Genomic DNA, 18,903 nt, shown 5'->3' on the forward strand with positions numbered 1-18,903 from the left:
TGGTTCATCTAATTGACTCTGTCTGACCCTTAGTTGTCGAGCAGTTAGGAAAGAAATGAAGCTAAATAAGCATTTAAATTGTAAATCAATGTTTCTTTATTGTTTTGAGATTACTTCAAACCCTGTAGTCAATGGTCTACGGCTTACTTCAGGCACTGTAGGCAGCAAAGGACTAGTGACAGGTGCAGCTTTACCAGCAACTTTCTCGTATATCAGTCAGGACGATAATATTTAAAATGATTGCAGAATATGAAATGCACAGGTTAAGGGTTTCATTATCTGAGATTAAGAGAATCTTCATGTGAAATAAATTTGGAAGATTAATTAAATTTAGGCTTTTTCTCCAAAAGTCTTTCAATTATCTGAATAAAACTCAATGACAATTTTCCTACTTATCAGTTTGGGGAATAATTTAAAATATAACCTGTGGAAAAATACACTGATACTATGAGAAAAGAAAGCAGCAACTGTGATACTCTCTACCATTAAAGGAATAAACCATTATGGAAGAATTGTGCTGTGTCAAAAACTGTAGGCTTAATTTGTGTAACTTCTTATTGAGAAATATATATTTGCACAGAAAATATATGTAAGTATTTTTGTCTGATAGAATAAGAGAACCCTAGAAAAATAGTAAGTCAGAACTGTAAAAAAATTTTTTGAGTCCTTGAAGAACTTCTTGAAGAAGAGAGTATCCTTCTTTTGATGTTGAGACCAGATGAAGATGCCTTGCACAAAATTTTGACGTCTCATTTCCATCTCTGCTTACTTCCTGCAGCTATGTATGGGTCCATCCATCCACACCACTGAAATGAAATGTTCAGTACTATGAACAAAAATTTACGCTTTCCCCCCACAAGGGGGAATCAGTAGAGTTTTGCTTTGACTTTTTAGGGCCAGAAGGATTTTAATGTGGTGGCCCTTCAAACAGCTGCAGCTGTACAGCTGAGGAGATGCTGCACTGCAGCACCAGTTTGGATTGAACATCTCAGGACTGACCTTTTTAAAATTACTTTTCCTGTCAACACCACCGTAAGGTATAATTATACATTTTCTCTCAGTCCAGGCCATAGTTTGTAGCTGTGTGAATCAGCTGTGATGATCAGAGCAATTCTGACTTATGTGTAGACTCTGATGTACTCCTCCTACCAGGTCAATCACCCTAGGTACTGGTGAAACAATCCATTTATTTAAAGCAAAACACGTTAGAAATATTAAAACAAATAACTGAATTACTTTTTACTTTTCATGTATTTCAGTTTATTCAACACAGAAAGTGTGTTATAGGACATACTCCTTATGGACTTATAGAAAGCATTTTTACTCCATCAGCATGATGGTCCCAGGCCCTCCCCTTCTTTCTCCCTATAGGATAAAACAACCTTACTTTTAATTTTTTATGGTATTTTGATTAGATGACTCTTGGCCATCACAAAATAAAGTTTACAATGTTGGAGATACACTATACACTGGAGAAAAACTAGAGGTTGTTCCTGAAGTTCTTGTGTAGGAATCTGCTATGTCTTACCTCCTTTTTAGATCTTTCCAAATTTCTTGCAGGTCAGCAAATAAAACAGGTCAGTATTCTAGCCCTAATATACAATTGCTCTATCCTATAAAGTATTCATGAAATAATTAATTTCTACATTTGTATTGTCACCACTGACTAGGAAGAGTGGAAAATTCTGTCAAAGTAGTGTGCATTTGATAAATAATTTGAAACTGTAATATTAATGTTGCGGGTTTTGTTTGTTTTCTTTCATGTAGGGTTGGGGTTTTGCTGGTCCCAGTGGCATGTAATCATATGATCAAGAATTGTCATAAGTGTTTAATACTTCCGAATCATCTGGGGAATATTTTACTTTAGAAGCTTTTAATGTAATTTTGGCTATTGTGCTGCTTGTCTTAGTGTTTTTTTGTCTAAGAACCTCTGATAGTGTACAGATCACGAGAGTTATGCTAATGAAATAAGGCTTCCTCTGGATATAACATTGCAGGATGCAGGCTACTTAAGGGGAGACGAAAGGCATACAGCAGGTGTAGCACCATTTCCCCAGGAGACTGCTGTTACATCCTGTGGTCACATACATCCTGCAGGCAAGCAGTTTGCTGGTAGAACAAAATTAAGAACAATAAACACATTTGAGCATCCCTAAATCTTTCACCAACTGACAAAGCAGCTCGATGATAGACAACTGTTTCATGAAGTACTTTAAATAAGCCCTGGCCCAGGTGTACTCTCTTTGGATAGTTTTCTAGCACTGTGCTGTTACAGACCTGCCAGCTGTATGAAGGTTTCTTCAGCAAGACAAAGCTTTGCGTGCTCTAGAGCTGTTGATACATTTTTTTCTCTCCGCACTTTAAGTTTTCAGCTAACTAGTCTGGCATGTATTGACTCTAGGGCAGGGGGAGTCTGAAAATAAATGCAAACATCTTTATGCACACCCTTCAATGCAGTGCAGTAGCTGGTAGTCTATCTGTACTTGACAAGCTCAATGAGAGAGAGAAGGTCATACAATAGACTAAACCTGTTGTGGTATGTCGTAGAGCTATTTAGGTTTCTGACTCCATTTCTGAAGATGATTCAGTAGAGTCACTCTAATATTAGTAGTGTTTGTTTTCTCAGTTTTAAGAAACAAATTGATGGCATCTAAATGTAGGTCACCGATTACTTGACATCCATGTGTAGAAAACACATCTCACTGCTAGGCAAATGTTTACATAACAAATGGATAATATTAGACTGTGACAATATTTTTGAACATTTGCATTTCAGTTGAAGTAATTTGAGCAATACAAAGGAAACAAAGTGAGGTAGTTTGCTAACTGATATATAGGTCTTTTCTCCCATTTTGGAAGTAGGTTTGGGGTTTTTTCTGTCAATATATTGTCATTAAAATTAGGTCCTTTCCATTGGCATCGCTGAAGTCAAGTGTAACTTGTCATGGTCCTAGAGTATTGATGTGAACAAATTAGCTGATAGGCAAATCATAGTAAAAGTATGTTATAGCATATTATGTTTCTTGGGTAGCTGCAGATGGTATTATACGGTAAGTTATGCTTTGTTTTTATTGTCAATCAGAAGAAAAAGAAAATCATATGTATTGAATTTCCTATGAGTATGACAAATTGATTACATTGGAAAATATTTGTTAGACATCTAATACAAAATGAGTAGCAACTTTAATCTTTAATTTTCCTTTTCTCTTGCTGTTACCTGGACACAAGCTTTCTTTAAAGGCCATCAGCCTTCTAAAGCTATTTCTTTCATGGGTAAATAAGTAATGTCAGAGAGATCAGACTAGCAATTTCAAGTTCAATTAAAGTGCCTAGATTTACACATTCTCTCTTCATTTTCCATGTTTTAACCTTATATCCCCTGTGAAAAACTGTATTCCAAGCAGCAGTGTACTGTGGAGACCAACACTGATTTTAAAAATTTTGTGTTAATATTAATAATGCGAGGTGGTATGGGTTGGATGCAGGCCTTCTGCGTGAGCTATAGAAAAGCATTCATGATTTATCTGTCTGAAGAAGAATATGAGCAAACCTAAATGTTATCTGTGTTTGAGTAATTAATTTTTATTTTTCTCCAGGAAAAGCTGTTGTTTCTTCCCAAGTCTTAGTCAGACTTTTAAATGTTTTTTGTGGAAAGTCAGTCAAAATATAGTGTTAAAGTCACCTCTTTATACTCTGTTTCCTGGCATGCAGATAATTGTTGGGGCATACAGTAAATGTCACTAAGGTATTACTTCAGGACATGGTTGAGTAAGTTTGCATAATGAGACCTACTTCTGATTGTCTAGTTAGTTATGCATAGATGTAACAATGAAAAACTATCCCTCAAATAAAAAACTATTGTCATAGGTTACTTGATTACATGACTGAGGCTTCTGCCTGTATTATGGTTCCTCTTTTTGTAATGACAAATGCCGCAGGCTTCTGTTCAATACTATAACAACTTTTTCAAGCAATTGCATCAGCTGTATGGCTTAATTAATTTTTCAATATGTCAGTCATCACATTTGAAAAAGGAATCCTACCATGCATGAAATTTCACAGTACAAAAAAGAAACATGTATATTCTCTTTCTTCCTTTCAGTGTTTTTACTGAGAAGGCCACTATAATTTCAAAAGAAAACTTGAGAAAAGCTTGTTAGTCATTCTTTTGTTCTCATCAGGCAGCAGTCTTCAGACTTTGTTTGCTTTGACATCATCTCATGAGTGTCGGACTTTGCTTTGTGTCTTGGTAGGTCAAAAATTTCCAGAAAAGTAGCAACTATCACACCTCTGAGAAGTGGGATATGATTGCTAATGTAGAGGGAGCAGGAACTCTTTCTGACATACTCCATCCTTAGGAAAGCTGCATAGTAGAGGCAAGATCATTTCTTTTGTGGCCTGGTGTTTATTAGCTACTGTGAGACAGGATAATCAAGAAAATTATACAGTCAAAGGTGCCATCCTCTCTTAATTCTGTTGTGCTCTTGTCAAGCTTCTAAACAAGAGAGTCCTGCCATGTTCTCAGGTCTCGAGAGAGTTCTTGACTTTTATTAAGACTTGTTGCTATGGCCAAGAGAGATTGAGAATGCCTTTCTGCTAAGAGCAAGAAAAACAATGGAATTTCTGGGCATGCTAATGTAATAGTGCCAAGACTTAAAATACGTAACTGACCTAGAAAACTTTATGAAGAGGTTTAAAATTCTATACAGGCCCACCCTTTCCTTTTGGTCTGCCAGGACTGTGAAGTCATCAAGGAGACTGTGAAGTTATCAAGGATTATAAGTGGAGAAAATGTTAAAGGATCAACTTGACTGCTCTTTTTGAGAATTAAAAGATTTTATTTATTTATTTATTTATTTTACTCCAGTCCCCCAAATTCTCCAGGGGTATAAAATCAATTTATCATTTGTCATATCCAGATGGTAAGTAAATGAACAGTTTCACCATTGGGTTTGCTATCCCAAATATTCCTGGAGGAATAAAAATGAATGCATCATTTACAGTGGCCAGATGGCAATTCAGAAGACAGGTCCATGTTCTAGTCATTATACAGCTTCTTCTGTATTGAATAACCCTATTCTGGCTTATTTTGGTTCACCATCTGAAGAAAGGGACATAGAAGATTAAAATGTGAATGTGAAGATTTACTAATCGTTTTAGAGAATTTGAACCAGTGTTCAAGTATTGTGTTTCTACCAGAAGCGACAGTCATGTATCAGTGAATATTTGTCTGTGAAACTGGGAAACTTCATCTAATGACAGGAGATTTGTTTAGCAGCAGATAAATTTGCATCAGAACACATTTCGGCAATTTAATGGAAAATGTACCAATTTTCTTCATATTTATTTATCCTTATATTGATTACCTGTGAAACTGATAATATGCTCAAGTATTGTATTGACCTAAAATCACCATGGCTCCCAGTTTTACCGAATCTGTATTGTTAACAATAAGTATAGATATTTTATAGGAAATATATCAAAAGATCAGTGCATCTATCATACATCCTATTCAGTTGGGAAGTCTTCGGGTCTTGATGCTGCAGGTGAATATTCTGCCTATTGTTTCAGTGAAAAAGAGCTTTTATGGATAATTCTTTTCATAAGCTCTAGAAATATATTCTTTCTCAGCTGTCTATAAAGATTATGTGAGATTGTTGTGACATATGAAAGAGAAGATTTAATTAACTTTTGTTATCAGCTGGCTAATTTCACTTAAATATTTCAACCTGAATGTAAAAAGATGTATTAAGCATTAGGTAAGAGTTTGCTGTTATTGGACTTTCTTATCTGACACTTCTTAAGAGAGCAATTGTTTCTTTCTATATGAAAATATTCAACTACTCTGAGAATGGCTAGTAATGCTTTTTGTGCATTTTCTGCAATAAATACATGTTAGAATTCACTAACATGTGAAATAGAGGGTTATGAGGTACTTGGAACTCCAAGCCATGATAAATGGGAACAGTGTGAGTTTTTTAAAGTTACTGTGTAATGACAAATGTGACTGAATATCTGGACAACTACACAAAAGTTCTGAAGCAATTTAACGTAAAGGCTGCTTCCCATGGTTTGCTTGTTTTCTGGGGACTGAGATAATGGTCCTGTAGTAAGTACTTGAGAAAGTCATCCCTCACTGTATGCATGTTTCAAAGGGAAAATTATGTACATGGCTGGCTAATTACCTCCTGCTTTGATTGTGGTCTATTTTAATGTGTATCAGAAGTAGTCCGTATACAAGGAGATCCTTTCTTGTAGTTAATAAAAGTGCATGTATAATATACAAAGGCTTAAACTGGAAAAGGATGAAATTTTTAGAAAAGTTTAAAAGAGAAGAAAATAAAAATAAATTATATATAATGATTCTGTGTATATCTTTCAAAATGTCAAGCTCGTTACAAAAGTGCCAAAGGCCACAAGTAGATTTTTTTAAGATTTTGGTTGAAATAGAGACTTGAAATCAATTTAGTAACTTTTTTCATTCTGTGCTTCTGTTTTTGTAATGTACCTTCTCCCTTTTTCTGACTGTACTTTGTTTCTTCCCACATAATTTCTAATTGTCTAAAACACAAGACATATTCAAAGACGAGCCATTTCTGTAAAGCAAAGTAAATATTTTCAGATAATTAAGAGCTTCTTTCCTCTCTCAACTACTTTCAAAAGCTGCACTTGCTTTAAAACTGTGGTAAAATTTATTTCTAGCCCAATGGCAGATTTAAGATATAATACATTGCCTGCTATATTAAAATATAGTAGTTAGCATTATTTTTGTCTATTGAGATCTATGGAGTTACAGAAACCAGATAAAATTCTATCCCTGATGAAGTCAATTGAAAAACTAATCATTGACTTCATTAGGGCCTGGGTTACATCCGTTAGATGAAGGGAAACTTCTCGCCATATTTAAGATATATAGAAAATACTAACCAGAACAGTTCTAGACAATTTTAAATGTTTCTGAAATTATTTCCTCCTTCTCTAATTCTACACAGAATATTTAGCTTTGGCAGCTAAATATTGGTGTGGTGCAGTCATGCACAATGTTTGTATTGTAAGAGAAGCCACAAAAGGTTGCTATGTTGCCTAACACTCATATAAACAGTTAATGCAACTGTAATTTGCTGATATTAATAACTACATTTCATATTTGGTGTAAGAGAGTGTGAAGAAAGTTTATTAGTAGTAAAGTACAGAAAGAAATATCACCATTTACCTCAACTCATTTTGCATTCATCAGGAAAATTATATACAGCTTCCACAGCCAATGGCTGTGCTAGAAACCTTTCCCCATATGCCACCAGGAGAGCAGCAGATTCTGCTGTAGGAGCTGCGATTGCAGCTGAAGGGAAGCATTTGCTGTGGATTGGTTGCATTGTCAACTTGAAATGCATTTCTGACTTTCAAGTGCTTGGTTACGCAGCAAACCCAACATTTTATAGTATTTGGGGAAAGGAGAATGGGCATTGATGCATAATTGATATTCTATTGTGATGATTTCTTATCTGTGTTATAGTCTGTTACAATCTGAGTGGTCAGTCCAAATTGGCACTGCTAAAATCTTAATACCAGTCACTCATAAATACCAGTTACTCACATATTGTCTGTCCTATAATAATGTAGATCAAAACCTGGGGTTATATTTTCATAGAAAACCTCTGAAGATAAGTTAAATGTCAGAAACCCAATGACTTGATCTCTATATAATTAAATATATACAATAATTAATCTTTTTTTTTTTTTATATAGTGAACTTATCCTATCCAGTATTGACATTGATGCAACAGGAGATTGGGAGTGTCTAGTCAAAAATTCCTATGGAAATAGCACTAAACAAGTAGAAATTGTGGTACTTGAAACGGCTGCACCCTACTGCCCTGCAGAAAGAGTTATTAACAACAAAGGAGATTTCAGGTACGATTTTCTGGTTTGGGAGTGCGTTTCATATATTCGTATAGATACAGACCATATTCACGCTTACGTGATACTTCAGTGTCAGTTACAAAGATGTCATTTTTTTTTATGTAATACAGTATTTTATGTAATATAGTAGGAAGGAGGAGCACTGTGTGATTTTTATGGGAAATGGCAGCTATATTTCAAGAGCAGAAGTGGTTTCTGAAAGTCAGAGAATCTTCTAATTCCTCAGTGTGAGATTATAGAAGATTTCAAAGCATGTAGACTTTACAGCTAAGTGAGAGAGGGTTCAAAATTGTTCTTGGTCTTTTCTGAATTATAGAATATGATAACACGCATTAAAATATCAGAAGATTAAATCTTCAGTACTTTTCTAACCTGTTCCAGTTCTGCTGATTTTGTTCAGCTGCGATTAGATGTAACAAATAGTATAAAACTGTTAGTAAAATATTTCACTGAAGAGAATCAAAATAGTGAGTAAAACTACTTAGTAAAACAAATAGGTCATTTCAGATAAGCTTAAGGACACACATAGTTCCACCAAAAATTTCACATGATTAGAAAACACGTCTCTCCTGCTATCTGAATCTTAGAATCTGCGCAATTTTGTTGACTAGATGTAATTTTCATTTAACTTTTATTTAAATATGCTGGGGTTTTTTTATTTTATTTTAATCTTCATAAACTGAAGAAAAAGCTAAGGATTCTGTGGAATTTGATATTGTTTTCAGTTAGCTCTAAAATACTTCAGTGATATGCATAGATCTCTTAAAATATAATTACCTTCTCGACAACAAGATAAATGTATGATGGCATTCCCATTGAGAAATCAAGAATGTAATTGTTACTGAGTGAATTACAATAAAAATTCAGCTCCAATTGCTCATGAAAGGAAAAGTAGACAAGAAAGGAAGCTTCTTTTAAACGCTAGAACTTTTTGCAAATACTTCTGACCTGAAAGGTCTCTCTTCATTTTTAAGTTACCTTTAATGCTTTTTCAAAGGCCTTTTGCTACGATTTCTTGTGTTTGAATAAAAGTAAAGGAATGAGTTAGAAAGAAATGGAGAAACCAACTCAATCTGTTTTCTCTTTACTACAAAGCTATCTTATTACGTGTTAACCTCAGTTCCAGTGAGTATACCACATTTGCTGAGCATATATTTATATACCTATTTAAACCATACATATGGATTAAAATCCATCAGAGAACTTTAACAATCTCAGCTGTAGATTTTTTTTGTCATCACAAAAACTGCCATTGTGTTTTCTCATAGTGGACATACGTAAATGTATTTTAATTAGTTCTTTTAAAATATATATACTTCTTATCAGATAACACATACTGAATCTTTTAGATGACAACTTTATGAAGTTCATGTTCTTGCCATAAAATGACATCCTTTTCTTCATAAATAAGTATATATGAATTCTGCAGACTGCACAACCTAACACCAGGGGAATTTTTGTCATTTTGTGTAAATCAAAAGAACAGGAGAGCACGTTTCCCTCCCTATTGATCATCTTTCTGGAAATCCATATAAATTTATTTTTAAAATGTATATCAAAAAGATGCTGAGTCCATAAGTTCTTCTGGAATTTGAGGGAATGGGTTTAAAATTATAGAGAATTTATCAGGTACAAACTCAGCATTAGCACTTGAAATTGTTCCAAGGATTTATCCTCAGAGATTCAGCTATCACACCAGTAACTTTTCTTAAAAAGTCTTTGAAGTTTTGGTAACGTATTGAGTATGCAAGTACAAAGAGTTAAACCACAAAAGCAAAGCTAGAAAGAACAGTGCTTTTATTGGGCAAAAAGAGGAAAAAAGCATCAACTGTCAGGGAACTGTGGTTATTTCAGTTGACCAGCCTAGGTGGCATTTATAATTGCACAACTGCAGTAAGAATTAGGCACTGTGAATGTGAGTCAAAATGAAATGGCCTTCTGTACTGAGTTTTTCTCTATGATGGCCATATTTTGCTCATTTTTGATTTTCCGGCTTCTAAGATAATTCTGAAATGCAAATGGTAATGTTGTTATGTCCTATCATTCCTATTCATAAAGGCCAGATTCTGCTACCTCTGCTAATTCTAGTTTCAGAATTATCTCTTTAGTTTTACTTTTGAGGTAAGTTGCTACTCAGCCTGGGCCAAATGCATTAGTGAAAATGTTTCACTAAAAATAATATTTCAGCATAGAGGCAAAAGGAGAATATACTACTGTACATATTTTGATTTTTTGTGAAGCTCCTTTCATGGTTCATTTCGCGTCAACTGTTTTTACATCACAAAATGGATTTATTCCAGTGACAATTAGCTATGACATATAAAAGTATTTTTCTTCTGAACTTTCCTTTGTTTGAAATGAGAAAAACTTACATAGCCCAAAACCTGTCCACATGTTATGTAACAATGCCCAGATGGACATCCCCTGTGTAACTAAGTGGGGTTAATAAGTGTGTTTGAGCAAAGGTTAATTGTCAAGGTGTGGCTTCACGGGCAGGCAGAATATTTTTGTGATTGATTGGGTTCAGTCATTACATCAGTGCAGTTAAAAAGCCACATCCTTTCCAGACATGCTGAGTTGCTGATGATACGCTTCTGGTTTTCTTTGATTTCTCCCAATTACCTGATCCTGCTATGTCCATACTAGTCAGGAAATGACAATGGATTTGGTATCAAAAGAAATAGATCCCAGTTATGCTGTTCTAGAGAATGCAGCAGATATACAGAAAAAGAGTATTGTGTAATAGACTCATGAGCTAAATAGAATAATTCTGGCTGCTCTTGATTTGCAGTGTGTTTTCAAAGACTGTTTTGGAATCACACTACATAAGTCATATATACCTAAATAGTTATTTTTTGAGGCCTAGTTCTTTCCTCCTCCATGAGATGTAAACTCTGCTGAAGTGTTGTTTATTGGTTTCTGATACATTCAGGGATTTTTGCTTTTTGGGGCCTTGTGGTGAAGAAAGCTTTGTAATGGTGGATCAAAATGCAAAGATTGTCAGGGACATTTTGAGCATTTACCTTTTACAGCATTTAGTAACAAGGTTTTGGGGTTTTTTGCTTTATGGACTTAACTGCTCTGCTTTGTGCAGTCTGCAAAGATGAAAGTAGGGAAAATGCCATCCATTTTTTTCCTCAACACCAAATACCTTTCTGGAATTAATGCAGAATTAATGTGTGCCCAGCCATATGAACCTGTATAATTTTGACATATTCCAAGGAAACAAAGTAATTTATTATACAATATAATGAGGTAAAATTTAAAATAGCCTTTTTTCTCATATATTCTGTATATTGTTGCTATATTGTAAGTTGCCTTCAAATAAGAAGTTTCATGTTGTAATTTTATACTATCATGTTGTTCCTAGATGGCCCAAAACTTTGGCTGGGATAACTGCTTACCATCCCTGTCTCCAGTATTCATTTAACTCCATTGCCTTTCACAATGGCGCAGAAGAGTCTAAGGCATGGCGTAAATGTAATCGAACTGGACATTGGGATGAAGAAAACTATTCTGAATGTCCTTATTCACAAGAAGTAACTCAAGTTCTTCATGCTTTTAGTCAGGTAACGTTATGAAATCCAGGGCTTGCTTTCTCTAGTACTGATTTTATTGAATAGCTCACAAGCAATGTCTCTTCAGCCACAAGTTTGGGATAGCTGGAGTTTTAACAGAATGTTTTACTGTAACAAAAATGTGTGTGGTTGGTAATTGAAATAGTAGTAGGAACAAGACACAATATTTATTGCTTCTTTTTTTTTTTTTGTGCCTGGAGCCTAGATGACCATTAGTAATGCTGGGAGGGTCATCAGTGCTTCACTTCGGTTCCTTCTTTATCTTCCCCTCATGCATTTTTATCAGAAAGTTGTAAGTCCTGTATCAGAGTTTTGTCAGCTGAAGTGCCTTTCCTCATTGCCATTGTCCAGAATATATTTAAAAGACCTACAGAAATAAAGCCTACTTTTGGATGTCTTTTTGATGTCTTCCAAAAATGCAGTGGATTCTTATGGATAAGTAAATGAGAGAATGAGATAAAAAGTAAATAGATAGAAATTAATGAGAAAGAGCTTTACAGGGAACAGCATGGAGGATGGTACCGACCTGTAACTTCCATACTAACTATTATAACTTTCAGTTTCCTTGGTAATTTCTTCCCAGTCCGTAGTGCTAGATAACACCACAGGAATTTTGTTTTCAGAAGTGTTCATATTTAAATAAGAATAATTACTATGTTAAGACAGCCAGCGCAATTATAGGATAAAAAAATAATTAGGAAGGTTTCTAGAATCCAGTCCATTCTCCTGTAAGCAATTAGGTTAGGCCAGGTTTCTCAGGGCTTCAATCACTCAGTTCTTTAAAACCTGTGAGGATGGAGGCTGCATAACCTCTGGGGGTAACCTGTACAAATGGCTGACTATCCTCATGGCAGAAAAGATTTTCTTCATAACTAGTCTGAACTTCTTTCAACTTTCTGCCATTGTCCCTTTTTCTCCCACCATGCACCACTGTATATAAGAACCCTCACTGATACTGTTGTCGTGATGGTCTAAAGACACAGGGAAGACAAGGTTAGTAGCCTTTATTTTAAGGTACAATGTTTTATGAGGCAGGTTAGTTACAGTCTAGAAAAGGTAGACAAAAGTCCTCAAAATTTGTTGGCCTGTTGTGATGATGTTTTTAGATAACAGCAATGAAATCTAGGACCTAATACTGAAGATGCATTCATATACCCTTGAAATTTATGTCCGTGGTACTTGTGATGCATATAAATCTGTGTGACATTACAGCAAACATTATACAAATGGATGTAATCTCCAATTTTTAAAACAGAATGAAGCTAGCTGATTTATTACACCTAACAATTCTGATGTATTTTCAGATGCACATCAATTTGACAACCGTTCTTGAATTTTCCCGCCAGCTGATAGCCTACACAAGAGGTGCTTCCCACTTTGCGGATAAAATGGATGTAATATATTTGGCTTATATAATGGAAAAGTTAATTGTCTTCGTGGATGAAGTTGAAAATGTAAGATATCTTCTCTATGCTGAAAAGTATCACTTAGAAGTGAAGTCTTCACATACGTCTCTGTTGTTCATGTGTGCAGACACACAGTGAAGAGTAGCTTCAAAAAGTGATGGCTGGTACTCTCATTGTAAACGTTCTGCACAGACTGTGATATGTTTCTTTATGCCAAAAAGGAAAACTAAGCTGACTCATCGTATTGACAAAGGCATTGCTGCTTAGGAATCAAAACTGGTTTTCAATAAGCCACTTCTTTAATTTTCTTTTTAATTTCTACTATGTCTAAAATCTTCAAATAAACTCAAGGTGCCTCTCCATCTGGCCACCAGAGTTACACATGCTTCTTCTGTTTTCTCCATTTCATCAGGAGGTTTTCCCTGAGTTTGGAGAGCATGTATTACTTCATGTGAAGAGAAGATAATGTGTCTTTAAGTGCAACTTTTTACAGAAACTTTTAGCATAATGTATGGCATTTTTACAGGGAAATCTAATCATAGAGTTATGCAAACCCTATGGGAAAAATAGGTTTATACAGACAACAGCAATGTTCATCAGAGTTTTTACTGTTAATTTTCAGGGTAACTGCATGCATAAACTTTTTATAACCTATAATTTTTGTGCACATGATAGCTATAGTTAAAACATTTGTTTTCTTTTGGTTTGGCAATGTTCATTCCTTTCTGGCTCTGGGGATTGCAACAGTTAACATTTTAGTGCCAATTTGAGAAAGCCTCCAACTTTAATTTCATCATTCTATGCCAGACCTAAAGTGTATTATTAAGTGCTCTCCAATAATCAGGTTTCAAAGCTATAACTGTATTTTGGCTTGAAGTCCTGATAAGATCTTCCTGCTTTCTGACAAAACAAAAATTTACCATCCAGAAGAAACAGCTGAATTTACCACAAAGCCTCCTCTTTATTCTTCTAGCCTCCAATGCATTATCCATTAAAACTGAGCACCATCTCTAACGTTTTAATTTATTTCTTCCACCTTGCAAATACATTTCAGTTTCTGATTTTTGGTATCAAAACATCTCCATCCTCCACCACTTATCCCTACAGCTTTTACTTTGTAACCCCCTATTCTTTTCATAATTTAGAACATTTCTCCTAATTTGTTTCTGTTTCCTTCCATTTTTAACTTGACACTTTTTCCTCTCTCAAGTTCCTCATTCATTGAGCTCTTTACTAACAGCCATTTCTTAACTTTCACTCATAAGGTACAACAATACGTGTGAAGTTAAAGTGTCAGTAGTTTCACACATGAGGCTGCACTCATGCAATTAGAAATAGGTTGAACTTTATTTAATACAAGGCAACATAGGAACAAAGGTATATTAATCTGGAATTGACCAGCAGCTGAAACTACAGTTGTAGAAAACCACTGAAAATTAATGAAAATACATTCACAGAGTTTTTTTGTGATTTATCAAAATAATTTAAAAAACATTTTAGCTAAACTAGTATGCTTTCTGTACATCCTCTCTTGGGAGTGCCTCTCCCAGTTAGCACAGTATTATTTATTTTTATACAAGTTAGTGGTACTTTTTCCTATCTGATGATTCACCTCTCAAACAAGAGAGCTTCAACAGCTGCATTTGGGACATATTTGCAATATACTACAAATTTTTACCAGAAAGATGTACACGTATTAGCCCAGATTTTTGTAGTTTTTAATGCCATGCCTTTACTCTTCATTAATGCATTTAATTACATTTAAAAAAATTTCTTTTTCTTATTTCTCTTCTTTTGTATATTTATAGACTATTGTTCTGCCCTCAGTAAGTTACTGCTAAGCTGACTGGTGTATACTTTAATCGTTTCTCATAAATCACTCCAGTCTTTTAATGTGTTTTATTATTATTCATTGTGTCAATAACTCTGTCACGTTGTCAAAAGCCATCAAGAATTATCTAGTAATTATGTTCTCAAAAATAGATCAAATATTTCAGAAAGTCACATAAAATTTCACATATATTCTCATTATTTCTGTGTTGTTGCATGCATGTGAAATTTATGTATTCTTATTGAAAATGCAGCACTAACTTAGTCATTCCTTAAACCTTTTTCATCATTGCTGAATTTCTTTTTTCCTTCCCACTGAATTGTCTGTGTATTTGCCTTATTTTTCTATTTCTATTAGTTTGACATCTTAGCCTCTTGAACTTTTCTTTAGCTGTATTTCTCTCAATCATTTTTTGTGGTTCTATACACCTTTTTATTCAGATTTCTTTGTGACAACCTTGTATATCTCTGGCATGTTTCGCCTTCAAAAATAATGGTAATGTGGTAATGCTATAATTTTGAAATATCAGTCCAATTAGGTTTTAACTTTTTAAAAAGTAAATATTTTAATTTCAATTTGAAATAATCACTAAAAAATATACAATGGTGTTTATTATTTCTAAATGTAATATGCTAATAAAAATTTGAAACTCACTGTCATACAAAAATCTGCAAAATGTTATCTGGCAAAACAAAGATTTTTATCACTTTGGGTTAGCCACAAGAGTGAATTGAAACATCCAAAGCTATAAGCCCACACTTTCTGTATAGCCAATGAGATGATGTTGGTTTGTATCAGCACCTGAGTTATATCTCGAATTTACCCCACTATGTGTGTAACAAAAATGTCTTTCAAATATATTTTCCATCTTTCACACACACACAAACACCCCACACACCCAAGGTCCTGTGATGAAACTTGAAACAGTTCTTTAGGAATCCATGGAAAATTTTAATTAGTTTAAGAAAGAGGGTGATAGTTTTGGCGTTCAATTTATTGCCCAATGAGAGATTCCATTTTTGTGGTGTATCTAGAAGACAAGCTATAAAATTATAATAAAAAAACTTTTCCTTTAAGTGAGTTGCACTTTTCTTGGTCTTTGTCTTTCTTTCAATTTAATTTTCTTAATAAAATCAAAACTGTCTTTGAATGATGGTTACCAAGAGAAATAAAGTGCCTGCTTTCACTTATACTCTTGTATGCTCTCTTCCTGGTTTTGTGAGTTTCGCAGACAATACATTTTTTGGTTTTTTATTTCTTTTCCAGATTGGAGATGCTCTTATTGAAATTGCCAGCAATATAATGTTGGTTGATGATCATGTGTTGTGGATGGCTCAAAAGGAAGACAAAGCCTGCACTAGGATTGTACGATGTGTGGAACATATTGCAAGCCAAATGCTGACCAGCAATATTCAAGTTATATCAAAGGTATTTCATAAGATTACAAAGCTTTTTGTCAGAATTTACTTTTAAAATGTCATTTTTCTTCACAACTTTTACAAAAAAATACTATATAGAGAAGCAAGATTGTGTAAGCATAGCCAATTTACATAGATATGCTTGGATTCTGTGTTTGGGGTTTTTTTCCTTCTTCTTGTTTGGAAGACAAAAATATATTTTTACTATCACTGATGGTATATGAAAAGTAGTTTTTCTTGACTTTGACTCATTGCATTTATTCTTACAATAGACTGTTCACAAGACTATCTTGTGGTGTTACTGTTCACTCAGTTTCTATTGCTCCTGCCACTATAGTATATATGTTTATTTTGGAAGGTCTAAATTGTTTGAGTGAAATTTTTAATAAGAGAAAAGACAACATGCTCCCTTGTTGCCTGAGGATTTTGATATGCCTTTCAGAGACCCTTCTAGACAATACTTGTTTTAAAGCATTTAGAAAAATGATCAAAAAATATGTATCTTTTCATAAAGATTACTAATTTGTGGTTAGGTTTAGGTTTTTAGAAGTAAACTGTAGTAGTATGAAATAATTGTTCTTATTCCTTGGCCTCTACCTACATGAATTTGTCACTTAGATACTGAGGGTTGTCATCTGGGTACTGAGAAACCATCTTTTTTGCCAGTTTCAGTGTCTAAATAGCAGAAATGCATCTAAATCAGAAGCTTGAAACTTACAGTTTTAACTGTTTTAAAGCATTACTGCTCCTTGGGTTGGTTTGATTGATAGACTTTAAACAACCTTTATATTCTCAGCTGTCCACCACATTTACATGAACACACTATTTAAAAGTGAGTTCAGTGTTAGCTTCAATACAGCAATAAGGTATAGAAGTAAAAAAAAAAAGAAAAAAAAGAATTATAGGCTGAGCTAAATAATATAGTGGCCTTAGTTCCTTCACTGTATAAGCAGACCTTCAAAAAATAGGCAAAAATACACTAGACTTTTTTCTAAAGGAAGTTTTTTATTTAATTCCCATTTATGTGAAAGAATCAAATTGCTAAAAGTGTTTATTTGTATTAAATACATGGAGAAAATAATGTACCTTTTAGAAGTGTTTTGCAATGTGATACCTATGAGGGCTCTGTTGCTTTACACTTAAATTTCTTTTAAATGTCAAGTGCCAAAGGTCTTTTTTGTTGTTTTTTTTTTCTCTCTTGCTTCTTGTCACTGCTTCATGAAGCTGTTGACATTACTGTAAACAATGATTTTGTGTACTCAGATGTAGATCTGTATTGCTAACCTTTTTACCATGCTTTGTCTTTTTGCTTCTTACAGTTTTCTGTACAGGAATTAGTTTACTGTTGAATGCAGTTTCTAAATAAAGCTGTGGAGTTTTTCTGGTATCATCTCATGCAATACCAAACACTTCTGTTTCTTCTGGATAGCAGCCAGAAAACTGTCTCACAGAAACTGCATCTGCTTTGTCTGTTTTAAACAACAGCAAATAAAACCCCCAAAGCTTAGGTAGTTGCTAGCTTATAGTACAATTCCTGAAAAAAAGGAATGTCTATAAACTGTGCCAGTCATGTAACATATGGATGACTGTGTTGCCTGTGCCCTGAAAAGCTACTTGGGAGCCATGACTGTTATTCCTACATTGTTTTTGGATGACAAATATGTTTTTCCAGTTCCATGAGGTTCTGGAATGACTAAATTTCAAGGTCAGAAAAACACCAGGATGGATACCTTTGTTTACATCTTCTTAAGCCACCCTTGCGGTCAAATGGCATACAAAACACACTGCAGGAAGAATGACCAGCAACAACTTTAAAATACTATATAATTTCATATATATATATATATGTATTATATACATATTTCATATATATATATGTATTAAAAATATGATATAGTTAATGTTTCATTACTATATCATACTATATCATTACTATATGGAGGAGCCTCAGCTTGACACTGGCCCAGAGGGGAGGGAACAGGAGCCCCCTCAGAGGCCCTGGGCCCAGCCAGAGAGGGGGGGAGTGCCCTGGGCAAATGGGAGCTCCTGGGGTGGATCTGTACACCTCAGCACCCGGAACTAACTTCCCTTCAGTACTGTTCTGAGGCGCTGCTTCGCTCCTGCCTTTATTTAATTTCTGTGTACATGTCAGTTGTGCAGTTTGAGAAAGATGACTTCCCACTCATGATAAACCATCTCAAATGTCCTGTCTCAGGCGTGTGCACTAGTTTTAGAACCCGCCCCTGAAGAGTTTTCATTTCATTCTCCAGCCAATGAAACTGGGAGAATATTTTAGGCTAATTGCAAGGTGGCTTTTTGTTTGTGGTCTAGGTCTCTGCAGCCTTTGGCACTGATCTCAGCTTACCCAGGTAACAATCCCCTTGGGTTCTTCTGCTGAGTGGTGCCTTTATCTGAGGTTTAGGAAATGGTCACCAAATTACCATTTTCTGTGTCTGGACTGCTTAGAGACAAGAATAGCTTGTGGCTTTTCATAACATGTACCTGACTGTGGCTTGTTTCCATGGATAATTTTGTTCTGAGTTCATCTGTATCCATTTTGTAGCTTTGTGGCTCATTTTACAATCGTACATAATAATAATCCTACTTTTACCTTGCATTTTATCCATTTCTATATGCTGAGAATGCATGTTCACACTGTTTGAACACTGCCAGGCCTTTACAGGTATATTCTGGGAGTGGAAAACTCCAAGCATCTAAAGAATTTAATACTCAAAATTTAAAAAGTAGGG

General features: G+C 34.6%; 1 protein-coding gene across 2 annotated transcripts in view; it reads left to right on the forward strand.

Annotated features, from left to right (window-relative positions):
- ADGRA1 (adhesion G protein-coupled receptor A1) overlaps positions 1-18,903 on the forward strand; it is a 277,331-nt gene that overhangs the window by 129,786 nt on the left and 128,642 nt on the right. For both annotated transcript variants that reach the window (XM_056352198.1, XM_056352200.1), the window contains 4 exons: positions 7,747-7,911; positions 11,291-11,489; positions 12,803-12,952; positions 16,002-16,163. In XM_056352198.1, coding sequence (XP_056208173.1) covers positions 7,747-7,911; positions 11,291-11,489; positions 12,803-12,952; positions 16,002-16,163 — 676 coding nt within the window. The remainder of the gene's footprint in view (positions 1-7,746; positions 7,912-11,290; positions 11,490-12,802; positions 12,953-16,001; positions 16,164-18,903) is intronic.

This window comes from Falco biarmicus, chromosome 9 (assembly GCF_023638135.1).
Source record: "Falco biarmicus isolate bFalBia1 chromosome 9, bFalBia1.pri, whole genome shotgun sequence".
Taxonomy (NCBI): Eukaryota; Metazoa; Chordata; class Aves; order Falconiformes; family Falconidae; genus Falco; species Falco biarmicus.